Source organism: Manis pentadactyla, chromosome 12 (genome assembly GCF_030020395.1).
Source record: "Manis pentadactyla isolate mManPen7 chromosome 12, mManPen7.hap1, whole genome shotgun sequence".
NCBI classification, from domain to species: domain Eukaryota; kingdom Metazoa; phylum Chordata; class Mammalia; order Pholidota; family Manidae; genus Manis; species Manis pentadactyla.
In genome coordinates this window covers 23,382,572-23,398,915 of record NC_080030.1, presented here as the reverse complement: position 1 = coordinate 23,398,915, position 16,344 = coordinate 23,382,572, and the positions used below count along the sequence as shown (strand labels likewise).

The following is a 16,344-nucleotide window of genomic DNA, read 5'->3' as shown; positions in this document are numbered from 1 at the left end:
GTCATCTGTGGCTCTGGCAGGGGTCCCACATCCTCCCTGTGGTCGTCCCAGCACAGGCCTCTCAGCTTATCTTCACCCTCTTCTGCCTTTGGGGTGCCCCTACTCTGCCTTCCCATGACCTCTGTGCCTTTGCACAGGCTGCTGTCCTGCCTCAACCCGTGTCTCTTTTCACAGCCTCCCCAAAGTGCCCCGTCATCACACTGGCTCCCCTTTGGGCTTCCCCAGCTCTGGGCGGGCCACATCGAGCTCTGAGTCTTTGGATGTGGGCATGCTTGAGGGTGGGAGAGGCTACATCCAGTCCCAGATCACACAGTAGAGTCCCAGCAACTTGGGTCTGACAGATGTCCCACAGTAGGGTACCCTAGCCACTCCCCAGTGCCACCCCCTAACATCCCTCAGCACCACAACTCGGGTGCCAGGTGCCTTCTGATTTTCAGATACCAAATTATACCTGGGAGATGGGTGTGCCAGAAAATGGCCGAGGGGACTGTGTCACCCCTGTCACCCTGCATTGCTGAGGCCAACTTGGGACCCAGGCCCGGAGTCCAAACTGCTGAGTCCTTTCAGCACTTTGAGATTGCTCCCTTTGTCGAGGAGTCTGATGCCAGGGCCTGAGGCTCTCCAGCTCCTCCCAGGGGCCCTGGGGCCTGGAGTTGGCCCCCAAATCTGGGCTGACCCAAAAGCAGCACAGTCTGGAGTTTTCCGTCTCCAGCCTCAAGACCCAGTTCTTAGCAGGTGGCCCTCAAGGTTACAGGGCAGGAGGGGTGCCTCCCCCAGGCCTCAAAAGAGTGCCAATGTCAAGTTACTGGGCCCCTGGAGGTCCCATCCACTGCTCCGTCCTCTGGCACTGTTGAAATATACTTTTTATTGCATTTCTGCCGTTTTACAAAAATATGACGAAATAAATTAAAAACAAATAAATAATCGCCTATTCTGTGTTTTCTGTTGGGTTTTGGGGGGTTTCCTTTCGTCTCCCCCATCTTGGTTGAAAAGAAAACGGCAGATGGGGGCAGGGGAGGCCGGGGCCGGTCCAGGGCTGATATTGCATATGAGAACAGGAAGGCAGAGAGGCGGGCGGAGCTAGTGCCAGCCGCTGGGCCAGCACACGGCCTGGGGGCTCGGGCTGGCGCTGGGCGAGGGCGCCGAAGGCTCGGGGGCCTCGGAGTTGGGCGGCAGTGGTGGGGGAGGGAGGCTGTAGAAGCTGGCGTCCCCAGGCAGGGGCTGGGGGGCGGGCGGGGGCCCAGCCAGGGCGCAGGGCGGGCACTCGGCGAGGGCGGGGGCCTGGCGGGCGGCGGCGCCCTCGCCCCCGCAGCCCCACGGCCCGTCCCACTGCCAGCAACCGGGGGGAGGTGTCGGGGGCCGGGGCAGCGACGTTGGCGGCGGCGGCGGCGGCGCGGGGCTCCGGCTGCGGCGGGTGCGGAGGGCAGGGGCGCCCACCAGGGCCAGCTCTGTCCCTGCGGAGGCGAGAGGGGCCGTTCCGGGGGGATGCCGCCCCCGCCTCCGGACCCCGCTCGGGACCCTGCCCGTGCTCCCTCCCGGCCTTCGAGGCACATCGGGGGCCTTATTGCTTCTGATCAGTGGCACGCGGTGGGGAATGGGCGAGGGCAGCTGCGGGTGCATCCCTTGTTTCAGGCCCTGGGCCCCACCCCCCTCACGAGGAGGGGCCACCTCTTGGGCTCCCAGCGGATGGGCTGCTGGACCACAGGCTGGGGGTTGGGACTGTGGAGCTGGGAGGGGTAGTGGGGGCGAGGCCTGTGCCTCTGCTCAGCACAAATGTGGGTGCAGCCTGTGGCCAAGCACCCGGGGCTCCCTGGGTGGGCAGCCCTGGTCCTCTCCTCCAAGGAAGGCCTCCTGGAACATGTGGGTTGCAGGGTGGGGGCTTGCATAGAGGCCTAGGGGGTCCAGTCCCCCCAGAGTGAGCTGAGTATGGTGTCTGCTGGGTGCAGGAGATACTGGGCCAAGTGATGAAGGGGCCTCCCTTATCTCTCCTGTACTGGAGTGTGGTGGGCAGGGCGCCCCCAGATGGGTTCTTGGACGGGAGCTTTGGCATCACTCCGTGGGGTAAGGAGGCTCAGGAACGGGGCTCCAGGTTCTCAAGGATCCCGGAGAGACTGAGAAGGCTTTGCCAGAGAGGCTCCATGTACCACGTACCCAGGTCCCCACCTGGTGCCAGCGATGGGGCCTCCTCTGTCCCCTGCAGCCCTCTCCCCAGGCCTGGCGGCCCACCTCCCCCAACAAAGCCCAGCCCAGTGCCCCCACCCCCGAGTTAAAGCTTGTGACCTGAGGCTTCCTCTTCAGGCCTGGGGGTGTCTGGCTCCTCAGCCGAGGCCTCGTCTGTTGGCCCACTCCGCTGGGCCCGGCCTCCGCCACCGCTGGGGATCCCGTCCGGCCGGGCCTGCCCACCTGCCCCGTTGGCCCCGGCCTCAGCCCTAGCCCCGCCGAAGGGGAAGAGCTTGCCGGCATGGAAGGCCTTGGGGGGCGAATGGCTGCGCTCAGGGTCCCGCCGGGTCTCGGGTGACTTGAGGAACTTGAAGCTGAGGAAGGCTGGCAGGCGGGTGTCACTGCCTGTGGGTGACTGGGCAGGGGGAGCCCGGGCAGCCGGGCCTGTCCCTGCGCCAGCCAGCGAGGACATGGCCCCAGATGACAGAAATTTGCCCTGCAGTGGGATGATCTGCTTCAGCTTCATGACATTGTTGGGGGCCAGCAGGGACCCCGGGCGCTTGGGCCGCTCCAGCCCGTGGCTGCCTGGCCCGCCGCCCTTGGCCTTGGCTGAGGCCTTCTCAGGGGCAGCGGGGTCCAGCCTGGAGCCCTCGGCCCGCGCCTCCTCCCTGCCACCAGCGTCACGTTCCCGCCGGGCATGGTGCTCTGCATGGCGCTGGCGCTCCTCCTCCTCCCGCCGCCGCCGCTGCTGCTGCTGGTAGCGGTGCTGCGCCTGGCGCTCATGTCTCTGCAGGCAGAGTGGAGCCATTATGGGAGGGGGCTGGCAGAGGGGTGGGTGCGCAGATGCCATTGCCTGTGCTTTCTGTGCAACTGGGGAGAACCAAGCACTTACGGGGTGCCAGCTGCATCCCAAGACCCACCTTGGGGCTCTCTGGGGAAGTGGGGAGAGATCCAAACACTGATTGGGCACCAACTGCCTCCCTAGACCCGTGCCAGCACTTTCTGAGAATGGAGAAGAGGACCAACATTCCCTGGCCCCTAGCTCTGGCCCTGGCCACCTGCCACATAATGTCTTGGAAACCGGTTGAGCATAAACAGTATCAGGCCCTGCTGGTCCCCTGCTTTCTGGAGAACGGATAAGAGACAGAGCTGTGACTGCCACAGGCCAGAGTCCACCCTGGGCAGCCCAGTTGCCAGCAGCCACACGTGCTTTGTCAATATCAATTTAAATAATTAAAATAAAAGTTCTGTTTCCCACTTGAACCACCACCCCCTTTTCACATGCCCGGTGGCCACCTGCAGCGAGAAGCTGCATTGGCAGTGTGGACACGGATCATGTGCAGCCTCATGGGGAGCTCCTTGCAACTTTCTAAGGAATGTGGCAGAGGCTGTGCTTCTAGAAAGCGTCTGCCGTGTTGCTGGCCCCATACGCTGCTGGACTACACGTGCACAAGTACCAGCCTGGTGCTGGATACTGCCAGGATTCTGGAAGGTACCGGCTCATTTGGAGCAAAAATTAACGTACTGGGCCCTGCGTATTTGCTCTCCTGCGAAGGACCTGGCTGATGGCTGGGAGAGGTGGAGAGGTCCCATGGAGCAACAGAGGGCATGGAGCCAGGCCTAGCCCACACACCTTGAAGGCCTCCCGCCGCTGGTACTCAAGCTTGGCCATCTCCTCTGCCACCCAACCAGGAATGTCAGGGATGGTCACGTGAATGAGGTACTTGAGGAGCAGAGCGAAGTGCTGAGATGACAGAGGAGAAGGCTGCATGCCCAAGGGATGCCTGCCCACCACCCACCACCCACCACCCCACCCAGCCACCAGCCCCACCTCGAGCACCACCACCGACACGATGGCTGCCTCAGGGCTGAGCCAGGGAAAGAGGCGCTGCAGCTGCCCACACTGGCCGATCAGATAGCAGTTGACCACGATTGCCAGGACACCCATAGCCTCCATCACCTTCTGCAAGGGGACATGGCGGGGGTGCTCAGGTGGGGTCTGGCTACCGTGCCTGGTCTCCTGCTCCCCCCTGGCACCCCCTGGACCTTGGCTGCTTGCCCTCAGCCCTCTCCACACCTGCCACTGGCCGATGCTCTCCACCCGCTGCCCAAAGGGCCGCTGCAGCCCCGTGCACAGCTTGAGCGCGTCGCTGCGGATCTCGATGAGGTTGTTGACCAGGGCACACAGCGCAGCCAGGGGGAAGGCAGACGAGAAGAGCACGACATAGCCAAATTGTACGAACATCTCCTGGTAGTCCTGGAGGGTGTCCTGTGGGCAGGCACCTGGGTGTGGCCTGGAGCCCTCCCTCAGACCCGGACGCCGCCTCCCCTAGACTGCCGTCCTCTCTGCCAGCCCCCTCCCTCAGACTACCCACAGGGACCCAGAGCTCACCCGCTGGCAGGTTCCCACCCACACCAAGGGCCCCATCTCTTCCCCCCCACCCCACACACCTCTATGCTCAGACTGTGTGCCCCGCCCCTCCGAGGGCCCTGTTGCCACCCACAGTGGCCCTGCAGTGGCACTCCTCACCTCGTACTTCCTCATACAGCTCTCGAGCTCCGCCTGGGTGAGCTGGGGCGCGTGCTCCTCCTCAGGCGGGTCGATCCAAGATGACCTGTCCTGCCGCCGCCTCCGGGCGGAGTCACCAGGGCCCGGCTCTGGGTCTGGGCCACCGTCGGGCCCCTGGTCGCGGCCCTCACCCCCAGCGCGGCGGAGCAGGGCAGCTGGGGGCTCCCGCTCAGGGCTGCTGGAAGCCCCCTCAGCCTCATCGTCCTCCTCGGCCAGTGTGAGTACACCTGGCTCCAGCCCCTTCTCCACCATAGTGGGGCTCCCTTCTTCCAGGAGGGCCTCCGGGCTGGGCTGCCGCCACCCGGCCCCACGCTCAGCGAAGCTGACCTTCTTCAGCCGGAGCCCACAGTCCAGGGGGCCGCCCTCCTCGCCCTCCTCGTCGTCGGCCTCGGCCTCCTCCTCCTCCTCGTCCTCCTCCTTTCCCCCCCTTGGCCCATCCACCACTTCCCCGTCTTCCCCCAGAGGCCGCCGCTCCACTGTGGCCTCCTCCTCCTCCTCAGGTGCCCCACAGCCTCCACCGAGACACCTGCGGCCTCCCCCACTACTGCTGCCACCACCCTCTTCAGTCTGGGGCTCGAGGTGGCGGGGCGCAGGGCGCTGGAGGCTCAGCAAGCCCAGCAGGGCACGGGCCAGCTCCCAGGCAGCCCGCAGGCCGAGCTCGCCTCGGCCCAGCCGCCGGTACAGGTGCGGCTGCAGGACCTCGCGTACATTCTGGAGGAACTGGCGGGTGATCAGCAGGGTGGCCAGCATCTGGGGGCAGGAAGGGGGTGGAGAGAGGCCAGGTGGCAGGGTGGGAGAGGTCTGGGCACCTGACCGGCAGTTGGGACCTCCAAGAGGCCATATACAGACACATGCCCTGAACTCGATGCTCACCCACCCCTTTGGATATCCCTGGACATGGAGGTCCCAGCTTTCAGCCTCTGCAGCCTCTGCCACGGGTCACCTGCCACAAACCACAGCCCCGCAGGCCACAGTGCTCCTAGCCACATGGGCAGGCAATGCACGTCTCCACCCTGGTGGTGGTGGTGGGCTGCCTCCCTGCTTACAGCACTGCCCAGGGGCTCAGCTGCTGCCCAGGGCCTTGAAGGGCTCCTGCCACCTGCCCCACATCAGCTTTAAGCATGCACCCTTGGCTTGGTGTGAGGCCCCCAGCACACCATACTGCCAACCTGGCAAGGCCCTGTGGGCTTGCCACCTGCCCATACTTTAGCCCAGACCATGAGCAGGAGGCCCCAGAGGGAGAGGAGGAACAGGTGGAACCAGAGGGCCACGAGTGAGACCAGCACCGCCTGAAGCTGCTGATCAAGGCTCTGGGAGAGGGACAGGACGAGCAGGAGCTGTGGAAGGACTGATGGACAGATGGACGGACAGATGGGGGGACAGGCAGAGAGAAGACACATGGACAGGCGGACAGAGAGGAGAGAAGGATGGAGGAGGGGGAGGGGCTGGAGAGCCCATGGACCCCTTGGGCCAGGTCTGGCCCCCCGCTGGCCACCACTTGGGGGCACTGCCTCAGGTTGGGGCTTCACCTCTTTCAGGCGTTCCATGTCTTTGAGGTAGAAGCCAATGTAGAAGAGGCTCAGGTATGAGTTGACAAATTGGAACTGCGGGAAGCAGGCATGTGGGGAGTCACCCTGTTGCCCTGGTCCCCGAGAGCCACTGCCATGCCCCACGTGGACCCCCTACCCTCCTGCTGGCTGCCACTCACCAGGACGACCTTGATGATGAGGTGCTTCTCGTAGGCACTCTCCAGCCGGTAATTCTCTGGGGACCAAGGGGGCAAGTGAGGGGGCCGCCCAGGCCCCCTGAGAGCAATGGGGACCCAGAAGGGCAAGGGGGACCTTCCGCCTGGGATTGGGGGGGTGGGACATCCCCCTTGTGGCACTTACCCATGTCATTGAGCCAGATAGCAAGCTTCTTATAGCCTTCAGCACTAACACTGACCAGCAGGGCCAGCACAACCTTGGGCAGGAAACGGGCAAGACGGGGCAGCCCCTTCACGCTCAGCACCAGCTCCTGCAGAGGCCGGAGGTTCACAGGTCACCCTGGCAGCTGGGCTTAGCTCAGGGTGGACCTGGGCAGCTGGTCGTCAGGTCAGGGCCAAGGGCAGGGCTGGGGGCCAGAGGTCACCTGCAGCTGGAAGCAGCCAAGCATGAGCAGGAACACACAGGCCAGGGAGGTGAGACACAAGGGGAGACTGACAAGCAGCTGGAAGAGCATCCGCTTCCAGGGCGGGTAGTAGAATTCCTCCGTCCGCGTCACAGGGCTAATACGTCTCACACCCTGGCAGAGGGCAGGGGCCGGACCCAGCATGAGGCCAGAGTGGCTGCCCCTGCCTATGCCTTTGTTTTCACAGCGCCCCCCCACCAAGTGCACCCTTTTAAGTCCCTCAAATCCAGTTTCCCACCCCCTCTCCCACTTGGCAAACCCTTTTTGATGATGCAGCCCTATTTCACAACTCCTTGTCCTTGCCCCTATGGTGCCCCCTGCCTCTACCCACCCGTTCTTTTTTTTTTTTTAATTAAAAAAAAAATTTTTTTTTAAGTTTTATTTTCTACCCCCCATTCTTGGAGTCCCTGGACAAGACCCCCTCTACAGCTGACTGACCCTGAACTGGGGTCGTGGCTCCTCTACAGCTTCACCAGGGGAGTCCAGCGTTCCCCATTTGTAGGCCAGCTCTGCCCCCCTCTGTTTCCATTCCTCCAAGAAGAGTGTTGACCAGACCACGTTGAAAAGCGCGAAGACCACACATGACACATCCCGGCTTGTCTGGGGTGGTAGAGGAGGCTGAGTTGTTGGCCAGGCCGGCCTAAGGAGAAGGGTGTCTTGGGCGCCCCAGTCCCTGCCCGGCCTGCACCCAGCACCTGATCAGCCTCAGTGAATGTGTACAGGACAGAGCCAAAGACAGCTGGGTACACCATTGCCGATGTGTAAAAGCCCAGCCAGGCAAAATACATGGCAATCTTCACGCCAAAGTAGTCGCAGATCTCGTCTGTCAAGGGAGCAAGGGGATCCTGGTCAATGCTGCCTACTTCCTGGGACTCCTGTACACCCTCCGGCCCCGGGGTCACACCTAGAGGCTGGTTTTCACACACGGCCTGCACCCATGACTTCATCAGGCAGTTCAGGATGCGCTGCTCGTGGACCGGGAATACCTGCTGGATGATCCCACGGGCTGCCAGCTCAGGGACTGTTGGGGAACAAGAACAGGTAACCCTGCACTTGTGCCTGGCCTGGCCAGTCCTCTGGGCTGAAACCCAAGTCACGATTTTTTGCTTGCCCTTAAACCTGCAGAGTCTCCTCCCAGGGGAGAAGTTCTGGGTAGAACAGAATATCTGGTTCTCCTTCAGAATTTGGGAGGTGCAAGGGCAGGAGGGAGAGGGTGCAGGAAATTTGGGGGGGTGGGATCCTTTAGTAGGGAACCATATTGTAAAAAAAAGCCATTTGGTCTCAGTTAATGGCGCTGAACATCTGAGAAATGTTGCAAAGTTGGAGTCAGAAGGGGAAACTGAGGTCCAGGGCGGCACCACATAGTACGGGGGGAGTGCTGTCCATGGTCCTGCCACTGACTTACGCCCTTAAGTTTCTCCTGGAACTGCTTCCCAGGGGACAAGCCCCACCCCTCCCTTAGTAAGGCCACACCCATCCAGCGCGTTGATTGATTACTCACAGGCCCCGCCCATCCCACCAGCTCCTAAATGGTTGGATCTGAGCCCCCGCCTTCCTGCCTTCATAGGCTCTCCTCTAACAGCCCCACCCAACTCCCCGCGTGTGATTGGAGGTTGGTCCCGCCTCACTCACTAATTGGTTGGTCCTCCAGGAAGCGAACGTTGTGCAGGGCTTCGCCCTGCTTGGCTCGCAGATTCTGCAGCCAGAAGCGGATGATGCTCTGGCGCTCCTGCAGGGGACAGGGTGTCAGATTTGGGAGCAGCAGCCCGTGGGCTAGGGATGCGCGCTGGGGGCCAGAGTCAGCTGCACCTGGGAGGTGAAGAAGCGCAGCTCACTCTCCACATTCTCGTAGATGAAGTCCTCCTCGCAGGAGAAGCCGCGGGTGCCCCCGCCAAACTCTGCCTTCACTGCTTTGCGCAGAGCCAGCTCGTCGGCTCCTCGGAGTAGGCTGCCGGGAGGACAGGGGAGGTGGGATCACGGGGAGACCCTAGCTCACCATCCTGGAGCTAGGGATGGTGTACCTGGCGGCCTCCTGGGACAAATGCAGGGCGGCTGGACCTTGCAGTTGGCGCTCAGAAGGCGGGGAGCTGGGTAGCAGGGTCAGCGAGAGGCTAGGACCAGGGACTCGCCTCTCATACGTGGCAGTGACGAAGAAGGCATAAGCACGAGTGTGGCGGTGGTGGCGGACTTGCACAATGAGCTCAGGGATGCCCACGCGGATGTGGTTCAGCAGCCATAGCAGCGTGTGGTCATCCGTGGTGTCTGCCAAGGGGCACAGGGACCAATGGCTCTTGCCACAAGGGGCCCAAGGCCTCTCACCTACTCCCACTCAGGGACGCCCAGGTCAGGGGAGCCCAGTCTGGGCACCAGGAAGGTGGGCACAGGTACCTGGGAAGGTCATCAGCACGTCGCAGTTCTCTGTGGGCACTGTCTTCATCCATGCTTTGTGGGACACCAGGTAGCGACCTGCCTGCAGAAGCCGCTTCCCAAAAAGCTTATCTAGGGGCAGGTCGGGCAGAGCAGGGGTCAGGCCTCTCTGGGACCAGCACCAGCCTCCAGTCCAGTGCCTCCAGTCCAACCCCCTGTTCACACACTAACTACGGCTCCTCAGCACTCAGCCTGGCATTCAAGGCCCTGCGATCTCTGGACTTGGCATATTTTCTTCCCTCTACGTCCCTGCACCATCCAGGCCCTCCTCCAGGAATGCCCTTCCCCCAGGTCCTCCCTTACAAATCTTACTCATTCTTGGGGCCCAGCTCCGCCTCCAAAAACCACAATGCATGGGGCGCTCACTAGCAGCCCTGAACACTTCACCACATTATGTCAGGCGGGGTGAGGTTCTTACCCCCATTTCACAGGTGAGGAAACTGAGGCCCCACGCGTTTAAGTCATGAAACCCAAGGTCATACAGGCGAGCTGGAATTTGAACCCAGGACCGAATGATTCTGTATCCTCTGTGAAAAGGCTCTCTCAAGCGCATCCCTGCTCCTCCGTGATCAGATGGCTCAAAGGGTGACTGGGCTCAGCCCCAGGACCGGGCTCTCGGGGGGCGTGTCCTGGTTTCTGCGCTGGGACCCCCGCCCTCAGCACAGTCCTAGCCGCGCCCGCCGGGCTACAGCCGCAGTGCCGGGAGGAGCCGGCCCCTCGACTGTACTCCAAGCCCAGGAGAGCTGACCCCAATCCCCGTCTTCGTCTAGCTGCCGCGCGCATCCTAGGCACCTGCAACCCTGTTAAATCCAGCCGCCGCACACATACCCAGAACTCCAGACACCGGGGCTGCAGGTTCGCCTTCGGGAGGGGGCCTCTTGCCGCGCTCACCCTCCAGGGACGTGCCCCCGGCGCTGGAAGCGGCTTCGGCCATGGTCAGGGCAGGTCAGTTCAGGGGCTGCGGACAGCCCGAATGCTGCGGGGCCGCGGGCTCATGGGGCCGGTGCAGTGGCGGAAAGAGCCGGAGGAGACAAAGGCCGCTCCCGCCCGCGCCGGCTGCCGTCCCCGCGTACCCGGGCGCTGCTTCTCGTCCCCGCCCGCGCCGAATCTCGATTCTCCTTCGTGGCCCGGGGCATGTCGTTCTCGGGATCTTGACTCCGCCCATGTTGTTTTCTGGGGTTTGTTCTCGCCCGCCCACCTCGCTCTCTGGTGCTCGTCCCCGCCCGCACCGAAGGTGTATTCTCCAACTTGACCCCGCCCGCTTCATATTTTGAGTCTCGTCCCCGCCCGCCCAGGGCCTGTGCTTTCTTCCTGGAAATCTTAGTTTCCCGATCTGCAAAGACGGGGTTTGGAATCTGAGATGGGCGTGCTTTGACTACCCAGGGCGGGCCTGGTCGGGATAGATTCCAGGTAGCAATAACTTCATCACTGCAGGAATGTGAATAGATAATTATAGCAGGTCCTGCTGCCTCAGGACTTTAGCATATGCCGTTCGGCTTCCTAGGACACGCTCCGTGGCCTCTTCGTCCAGTTAAGCCCTGAACTCTTAAAGAGCCTACTGTGTGCTGAGAACCAGACCGGACCCCTGCTCTCGCTGGGTTCTCAGGCTAACGGAGGTGGCTACTCAGGATGGTCAGGGGTCCGGGTGCCAGACAAGATACAGGAAGCCCAAGTAAATGTGGATTTCAGATAAACAACGAATTACGTTTTGGGATAACTGTGTCCTGTGTAATTTTTTCGGTCATGCCAAATATTTACGCGTTTATCTGAAATTCACATTTAACTGGGAGGACTGTATTTTTATTTGCTAAACTTGGCAACTCTGTAGGTCCTCTCTGAGGAGGTAACACTCTGATGTATACTTTGTGACAGATGGAGCAGGGAGATGGCGAATGTCATCGTTCGTTTGTCCCACTTTTGCGAATGAAAAATTTGAGCAGGGCGGGGCATGGGGGCATTAGAAGTCTAGCCTGTCTCACCGATTCTTCCCAAAGTTCAGTTGCACCACCCGCCCGCTCCGTCCAAGAACCAGAGGATTGGCCGTGCGAAAGCGCCCGCGAAGACACAGCCCAGCCAGTGCCGGGAATTCAACCAACAGCGTTTTACTCCGCGATTCAGCACTGTCTCGGGTTTACCAGAAAGTAATCTCCGAGACTCCCCTCTGTGACTTTCGGGGAGCCAGAGACAGACTGAACGCTCAGCTCTGCGGTAACAGGCCGGGATCAGAGAAGCCCAGAGAGAATAGAGGGTTGTGCTGGAGGTGCCAGGAAGGCTTCCCGGATGAAGGGAACGTTGGAGCTAGGCTCGAAGGATGACTTTTTCGAGTGAAGAACGGGATCCGAGACGGAGGGGATGGCAGGAGGGAAAGCAGGGGAGGGGCGAGAAACTGGTGAGCTCCAGAAAGACAAGTAGGAACTTCCCAGAAGTTTGAACAAGATTTTACCAGGGCCAGATTTTGCGTGGGTTCCCCGGAACTCAACCATCCCGGCCTCCGACATACCTCACCTAAAGCTACGGAGAGGCCGGATGGAAACTCCCACAACCCTGTGCGGAGCCCTGTCCTTCCTCCCGCTCTTCATTTCCTGTGTCTGGAATCCCTGCAGCTCGAGATCCTAAAAGCCCGGTCTAATGTTGCTGGGGGAACTCCGTATAGCTGCACCGGGTGTGCAGTCCCCTACCTCGTCCCTGGCACCAGCCAATAGAAACAAAGACCTTTAGTCGGTGGGCGGTACGTCTTCCATGGGGCCCAATGATAACCGAAAGTCGTTGAGCATTTTGCCAGTGACGCCCAGAGTGGGCGGGGCTTCCCGCCGGACTCGAAGCCGCTCAGGCAAAGCTGGCTGACTGGTCGCTGGTTGTGAATCCATGTGGCGGCGACTTTGGACGCTGGTAGCCCCGGCGGCACGTGGGCCTCGCAGGTGGGGCGACCTGGGAAGGGTGTGACAGCGCGAGTAGCTGCTTGGGCTCCCAACCCTCCTCCTCGTATCTGGGGGTCCGTTCCCTGCGGCAGAGACACCTTTCGCTTTCGTCCAAGCCCCAATCTGTTCAACCCCCTCCGCAGAGCCCACGTCTGGGTCACCTCGGTCTCAGAGTACCAGTCGGGTCACCGTCTGACATCAGCCCCCTCACCCTCACAATAAACCCATCCTCTGGCCGCAGGACCCACACCTTGGTGAACTTACGCCCTCAGAGACCTCAAGCTGGTCACCTTCTGGCCTCACACCCCACAATATGTCCTTCCCCCGGCCGCAGAGCCTCCACATGGGGCATCTCCCGGCCATCGAGCCCTCAGTCCACCTGCCACTCTGCGGCACAGCCTCTTAGATACACTGACCCTCCTCCTCTCTGGGATCAGACCTTGCAGCCGTCTGGGCAGTGGCGGCCCGGTCCCCGGCTGTGGGGCCACTGTCTTCGCGCTGAGCTCCGGCCAAGGCCGCTGCGGCATCGCGGTGATCCGGACCAGCGGCCCCGCCAGCAGCCAGGCCCTCCGGAGCCTCACGGCGCCCCGGGCCCTGCCCCCGGCTCGCAGTGCCAGCCTGCGGGTGCTCTACGATCCCCGCTCCGGGGAGCCCTTGGACCGCGCGCTGGTGCTCTGGTTCCCAGGTGAAGGGCCCCGCATCTCGAACCTCCTATAGCTTCCATGACCCAGTTTACCCGCTCCAGGCATTTACGTAGGCTGTGTCCTTCTGACTCCCATCTCCTTGCCACACTAGGTCCCCAAAGTTTCACGGGTGAGGATTGCGCGGAGTTCCACGTGCATGGAGGCCCGGCGGTGGTGAGTGGCATCCTGCAGGCTCTGGGTAAGTCTGCAGCCCTGGTTCCAGCTCTGGCTCTGCCAGTGGGCCTGGGTAGGGGCCAGGGAGCTCAGGACCCGGATCGTACCCCCAGGCAGTGTTCCTGGGTTGCGGCCTGCGGAGGCGGGCGAGTTCACTAGGAGGGCATTTGCGCACGGGAAGCTGAGCCTGACCGAGGTGGAGGGGCTGGCGGATCTGATCCATGCGGAAACCGAAGCACAGAGGCGGCAGGCCTTGAGGCAGCTGGACGGGGAACTGGGCCACCTCTGCCGTGTATGGGCTGAGACCCTCACTAAGGCAAGCCCCTTTTTGTGCATTCCCTGCCTCAGAGACCTCACCTGCCCATCCTGTGCACAAGAGTGCCCACTCTGTGCATGAGCCTCGAATCTGGCCCCTTAGATCACATTCAGGGGTTGAGGGGTGGGCTCCTGGGTGATCACACCCCGTCCCTCCCTCCCCTAGGCTCTGGCCCATGTGGAGGCCTATATCGACTTTGGTGAGGATGACAACCTGGAGGAGGGCGTCCTGGAGCAAGGTGGTTCCACCTGGGGGTGAGGGGTGGGGACACCTGGTATTTCGGCCCCCAGGGCTTCCCTCACTTCCTACCCTCTGCTTTCTTCCATCCACAGCTGACACTGAAGTGCGGCGACTCGAGGTGGTACTGGGTGCACATCTTCAAGATGCTAGGCGCGGGCAAAGGCTTCGCTCAGGGGTGCACGTTGTGGTCGCGGGACCCCCCAACGCTGGCAAGAGCAGCCTGGTGAACCTGCTCAGTGCGTGGGAGGTGGACCGGGGTTAGGGCCATGAGCTAGGTTACTGGGCTAGGTTCACGTGTGGGAAAGGGGCCAAAAGGATGAAGGCTCAGTCCAGCCAGGGGAGCACCCTCCATCACCTGCACCCGACCCTTTCCTCTTTCACCTCCCCCCACAGGCCGAAAGCCTGTGTCCATCGTGTCCCCAGAGCCAGGGACCACCCGTGACGTGCTGGAGACCCCCGTGGACCTGGCTGGATTCCCTGCGCTGCTGAGCGACACTGCTGGGTTGCGGGAGGGCATGGGGCAGGTGGAGCAAGAGGGCATCCTGCGTGCCCGCAAGAGGTAGTCAGGCAGGGTGATAGAAGGGAGAAACTAGGCCCCCCCTCTCCTGCTTCTCCCTGTTGCTTTTTTGTTTTTCATTCTTCCTGAATCAGGCTGCTAAGCTCCCGTGAGTCAATTGATGATCTGGGGAGGGCAGCCCTTTAAGTTAGGCCCCTGTCCGCAGTACCCAACCTGCTTGGCCCCGCCCTCTCACCCTGGGCTCTGCCCTGACCCTCATGCTTGGCCCCACCCAACATCCTTAATTCAATTCTGTGGTCCCTGCTCAGTTGGTTCTCCCTGCTCCCCCAGGCTGGAGCAGGCTGATGTCATTCTGGCAGTGTTGGACGCCTCTGACCTAGCATCTCCATCCAGCTGCAACTTTCTGGACACCGTTGTGTCCCCCGCAGGAGTCCAGAGCCCCAGTGGGAACAGCCAGCGCCTCCTGCTGGTGCTGAACAAGTCAGACCTCCTGCCCCCTGGGGGTCTGGACCACCGTCCTGACCTGAGCCCTCACCTGCTGCTCTCCTGCCTGACCGGGGAGGGACTAGATGGCTTGCTGGAGGTCCTGAGGAAGGAGCTGGCTGCAATGTGAGCACCCCCCTCCTGTCCCACGTCCGCTGTCCATCCAAGTTAAGCGGGGACCGAGCCACTGGCTTTGGGTACATACCTGCCCCTCAGGCTCAGTTTCTATACCTACAAAATGGGTACGATCACCCCCACTTCAAATGGTAGTTGCAAAGGTTGAGATAGACCACGTCCTTTGTCCCTTCCAGGTGCGGGAACCCATCCACAGGCCCACCGCTTCTGACACGCGCAAGGCACCAGCATCACCTCCAGAGCTGCCTGGATGCCCTCAGCCACTACAGGCAGGCCAAAGACCTGGCCCTGGCAGCTGAGGCACTCCGCATTGCCCGGGGGCACCTGGCCTGCCTCACCGGTAAAGGGGGCACTGATGAGATCCTGAACATCATTTTCCGTGACTTCTGCGTGGGAAAGTGAGGGAACCACTGAAGAACTTGACCCCAAAACAATGAAGTCAGATGGCTGCCTTTGGGGGTAGTGAGCTTCCTGTTGCTTGTGGTAACCAAGCTAGAACTGGCTAGATTGTCTTTCACGGGCACGCAGGGGTGTGGTTAGGTGGGGATGTCAGGCCTGGAGTGGGGTTGAGCAGAGGTCCCTTTGGGCTTCCAGTTATGAGAGAATAGGAGTGGAGGGTCCAGGATGGAGGTTGGATGGCCTCAGCGGTCTTTCTTTCATAGCCCATAATTTATTTTGCAAATACCAATACCAAAGGAATATAAAAAACTCAGGCAATCCAGAAATGTTCAAGCAGGAAATCTCCACTTCCTGGCATCACAGCGAAACTTGTGTCCTTCCAGAAGTTTCTCTGCATGTTTGCATACCTGTGGATGTGCTTTCAAAATGTATGTTTTATCTTACATTTTGTACATAAATTGTGTGTTTATTGCTCTGTAAGTTGTCATTCCTTTTTTAGTATAAATCTTGAAACTTTACCTCTAGTGTCTGGAAAGTGACTTGCAAAATCCTGGGTCACTAGTCCCTCCCCAAGCTTTGTCATTCCCTTACTTGTTCACTCCCTTACTTGGTGAATATTTATCAAGCACCTGTTCGTGCTAGAATTATGTACATCATTTTATTGGGTCTTCATAATCAGGCAACATGGTGGGTATTTTGTTACAGTTTTCCTGAGTGGAAACTGAGGCTCACAGAAGCAGTTAGTTGCTACGGGTCCTTAGCTTTGGCACTGGCACATACCAGTACCAAAGGTCTGTTCTACTCTAGCTTGAGTGCACTGAGGGCCTTCTGTGCGACAGGCTCTGTACAGGGTGTTGGGAACACAGAAGGAAAGAAGCAGACGTCACCCCTGCCCTTGTTAGAGACATAGCTCCTTATGTTGAGGTCTGATGACTGCTGTGTGATCTTACAATGAGTAGACCTGCCCTAGTTAGGGCCTTGCAGGCAGGATGCCCCACAGGTGGCATTTACACTGACATCTGCATGCTGAGGAGGGAAGCAAGATGGAGGAGGCTAATGAGGGTATCCCAAGCGGAGGGCACAGCAAGTCCAAAGGTCCTGAGGTGGGAGCATTGTAGTGTGTTCAAGAAGTAGTGAGGTGGCCAGTGTGGATG

At 60.8% G+C, this 16,344-nt stretch overlaps 2 protein-coding genes across 6 annotated transcripts; one reads left to right on the top strand and one right to left on the bottom strand.

Moving 5' to 3' along the window:
• Positions 1 to 845: 845 nt before the first annotated feature.
• ANO8 (anoctamin 8) lies at positions 846 to 10,483 on the bottom strand. Of its 4 annotated transcripts, none has more exons than XM_036893334.2 (18): positions 10,154 to 10,482; positions 9,287 to 9,397; positions 9,028 to 9,160; positions 8,708 to 8,846; positions 8,531 to 8,627; positions 7,803 to 7,919; positions 7,594 to 7,721; positions 7,337 to 7,498; positions 6,860 to 7,012; positions 6,619 to 6,745; positions 6,438 to 6,493; positions 6,259 to 6,333; positions 4,691 to 5,479; positions 4,238 to 4,429; positions 3,992 to 4,123; positions 3,794 to 3,904; positions 2,281 to 2,947; positions 846 to 1,454 (listed from the first exon to the last, which is right to left on the bottom strand). In XM_036893334.2, exons 1-18 carry the CDS (start codon positions 10,257 to 10,259, stop codon positions 1,081 to 1,083), a joined length of 3,669 nt encoding a protein of 1,222 aa, XP_036749229.2. In that variant the 5' UTR covers positions 10,260 to 10,482; the 3' UTR covers positions 846 to 1,080. The 4 variants fall into 4 exon arrangements, with proteins under 4 accessions (XP_036749229.2, XP_036749230.2, XP_057346217.1 ...); XM_036893335.2 differs by having other exon boundaries at positions 3,794 to 3,883; XM_057490234.1 differs by lacking the exon at positions 3,794 to 3,904 and having other exon boundaries at positions 10,154 to 10,483.
• Positions 10,484 to 10,679: 196 nt separating this feature from the next.
• GTPBP3 (GTP binding protein 3, mitochondrial) lies at positions 10,680 to 15,708 on the top strand. Of its 2 annotated transcripts, none has more exons than XR_005026359.2 (9): positions 10,680 to 12,243; positions 12,681 to 12,928; positions 13,039 to 13,125; positions 13,214 to 13,416; positions 13,582 to 13,654; positions 13,749 to 13,892; positions 14,050 to 14,215; positions 14,504 to 14,853; positions 14,968 to 15,107. XR_005026359.2 is itself a non-coding variant. In XM_036893337.2 (9 exons), exons 1-9 carry the CDS (start codon positions 12,191 to 12,193, stop codon positions 15,191 to 15,193), a joined length of 1,479 nt encoding a protein of 492 aa, XP_036749232.2. In that variant the 5' UTR covers positions 10,688 to 12,190; the 3' UTR covers positions 15,194 to 15,708. The 2 variants fall into 2 exon arrangements, 1 of the variants encoding a protein (XP_036749232.2); XM_036893337.2 differs by having other exon boundaries at positions 10,688 to 12,243; positions 14,504 to 14,782; positions 14,968 to 15,708.
• Positions 15,709 to 16,344: the final 636 nt, after the last annotated feature.